This window comes from Notothenia coriiceps, unplaced genomic scaffold, assembly GCF_000735185.1.
Source record: "Notothenia coriiceps isolate Sejong01 unplaced genomic scaffold, NC01 NC01_scaffold00006486, whole genome shotgun sequence".
NCBI lineage: Eukaryota > Metazoa > Chordata > Actinopteri > Perciformes > Nototheniidae > Notothenia > Notothenia coriiceps.
In genome coordinates this window covers 1,014-3,596 of record NW_011339187.1, presented here as the reverse complement: position 1 = coordinate 3,596, position 2,583 = coordinate 1,014, and the positions used below count along the sequence as shown (strand labels likewise).

The 2,583-nt window shown below is 43.9% G+C and overlaps 1 protein-coding gene across 1 annotated transcript; it reads left to right on the top strand.

Moving 5' to 3' along the window:
• The first annotated feature begins 332 nt into the window (after positions 1 to 332).
• LOC104943659 (involucrin-like) lies at positions 333 to 1,224 on the top strand. Its single transcript, XM_010769112.1, has 2 exons — positions 333 to 583; positions 689 to 1,224. The coding sequence occupies exons 1-2, from the start codon at positions 539 to 541 to the stop codon at positions 1,031 to 1,033; spliced, it is 390 nt and encodes a 129-aa protein (XP_010767414.1). The 5' UTR covers positions 333 to 538; the 3' UTR covers positions 1,034 to 1,224.
• The last annotated feature ends 1,359 nt before the right edge of the window (positions 1,225 to 2,583 follow it).

Sequence of the window (2,583 nt, the reverse complement as noted above, 5' to 3'; positions counted from 1 at the left end):
GAGTTAAGCTCCTCCCACACTAACCCTCTACAGAAGAACAAGAGTTAAGCTCCTCCCACACTAACCCTCAACAGAAGAAGAAGAGTGAAGCTCCTCCCACACTAACCCTCAACAGAAGAAGAAGAGTTAAGCTCCTCACACTAACCCTCAACAGAAGAACAAGAGTTAAGCTCCTCCCACACTAACCCTCAACAGAAGAACAAGAGTTAAGCTCCTCCCACACTAACCCTCAACAGAAGAACAAGAGTTAAGCTCCTCCCACACTAACCCTCAACAGAAGAACAAGAGTTAACCCTCAACTAACCCTCAACAGAAGAAGAAGCCACACTAACCCTCAACAGAAGAACAAGAGTTAAGCTCCTCCCACACTAACCCTCAACAGAAGAAGAAGAGTTAAGCTCCTCCCACACTAACCCTCAACAGAAGAACAAGAGTTAAGCTCCTCCCACACTAACCCTCTACAGAAGAAGAAGAGTTAAGCTCCTCCCACACTAACCCTCAACAGAAGAAGAAGAGTTAAGAGGTGCTCCAGAAGGAGATGCATCAGAAGGAGGTGCCTCAGAAGGAGGAGCTTCAGAAGGAGGTGCCCCAGAAGGAGGTGCTTCAGAAGGAGGTGCCTCAGAAGGAGGTGCATCAGAAGGAGGTGCCTTAGAAGGTGGTGCATCAGAAGGAGGTGCATCAGAAGGAGGTGCCTCAGAAGGAGGTGCATCAGAAGGAGGTGCTTCAGAAGGAGGTGCATCAGAAGGAGGTGTTTCAGAAGGAGGTGCATCAGAAGGTGGTGCATCAGAAGGAGGTGCTTCAGAAGGAGGTGCCTCAGAAGGAGGTGCTTCAGAAGGAGGTGCATCAGAAGGAGGTGCCTCAGAAGGAGGTGCATCAGAAGGAGGTGTGTTACCTTGAGCTCGTCGAAGCGCAGCGTGAAGTGCAGGATGTGAGCGAACTGTCGAGCCAGAGCCTGTTTCTGCTCCAGCTGCTGAGTGGGGGAGGAGCCGGAGGAGGTGAGGACGCCCAGGAGGAGGCGCAGACTGCCCTCTGAGGAGGAGAGAGGAGCACAGTCTCACATTTAATCAGCCGTCTTTTACTAATCTGTAAACAACCTGAAGATTACGTGCAAGTTCATCAAAAGCACCTGAACCCCTGCCTGTGGTTAACGTGTTCTGTTTGCTTTTATTAGGATTTCCAGTGCTGTATTTTGCATGTTTTCATTTGATTGTATTTACTTGTTTAAAGGTCTCCTATCATGCAAAATGCACTTTGTGATGTCTCTTATACATAAACATGTGTCCCCGGTGTGTCAGGGAACTCACGCAGCGTCAGAAAATAAAACCCTCTCTCTTTTCCTCCGTACCCAAATCTCTAAAAACCGGGGTACAACGGAGCTGATCCAGATTTGCGTCCGATATGACGCAATATCAGCAATGCGGACCCACAGCCCTATCAGAAAGTTGCTATCAGAAACAATGCTCGACTGTTTTGGACCTAATATGGTCTTTGTTTACATTAGCAAGCATGCTAACACTCAGAGCTAACGCAGTACTGGAGAGAGCACATGTGTATAACAGCAGGAAATACAAAAAGGAACTCAACTTGTGGTAAACCCGCAAGAGAAAAAGCATTTGAGGTCCATGCTGTTTCAGAGATAATCCTTGATGTGGTTTGGAACAGTATATGACATTTAGTCATAGCAGCATTGAGCTGAATCGGCCATTTGCTCCACCTCCTCTTTTCTTTTTTTTCCAGCGAAGGACCCCGAATCCGCAGTTCTCTACACGGCTAAAACAGAGAGATATGAGGGATGTCTAAAATGCATGATCTATTTGGTATTTTGAGCAAAACACATCATAGACATGTTTTTTATATGTATATATCTGAGACCCATAATATATGCCTAGAAATAGCATAATAGGAGACCTTTAATGTTTCCTTTTTCAACAGCAACATTGTCAGTGGTTGTTTTACTTAGAGGTTATCTTGATAATGTTTTGCAGTCAATTGTAAATGAAGGCTTTGACTGTAGCTATGGTTCCTCATTTTACATACTGGCGGTTTATGTAGCTATTTAATTTAAACGAGGAACAGACAGTCTCACTGACACTTCTAAGTAGTTGTCCTTTATCAGAAACAGACCAGCCAATCAGAATCAAATATTCCCCAAGACCATGGTAATGATAACAAACTTTTAGAGTACTGACAACACTGACAGTGCTAAGATCATCACAACAATTCTCAGAAATGAACAGATGCTAAGGAGATTGTGTTTTGCAAAATCAACCACTATTTATCAAGATTGGTGGAATAATATAAACAGGGGTGCACATAACTTTTTTGCCCTGGTTCTCAAAGGAGCACCTGGAGATGTTCCTTGGTGCTCATCCTTAAAATGAAATAAACCGTAACTTTTGAGGGGGTCTTGACTTTATTTTCCAGACACACAGCACTGAACACACATGCAGAGGTGAACACAGAACACACATGCAGTGAACATAACCAATAACCTACCATAGCAAATAACAAATGAATGTAACTTGTTTTATTTGTGTTGTTCGTTCATATCTTATTTTACCTTAACATTTATTTATGCATTTT

What these genes read in the sequence shown, in the direction of transcription:
- LOC104943659 (XM_010769112.1), top strand. Translation starts at nt 539, where the DNA reads ATGCATCAGAAGGAGGTGCCTCAGAAGGAGGAGCTTCAGAAGGAG. An exon ending in AGGAGGAGCTTCAGAAGGAG is followed by an intron (nt 584 to 688) that starts GTGCCCCAGAAG and finishes CATCAGAAGGAG; the next exon opens with GTGCCTCAGAAGGAGGTGCA.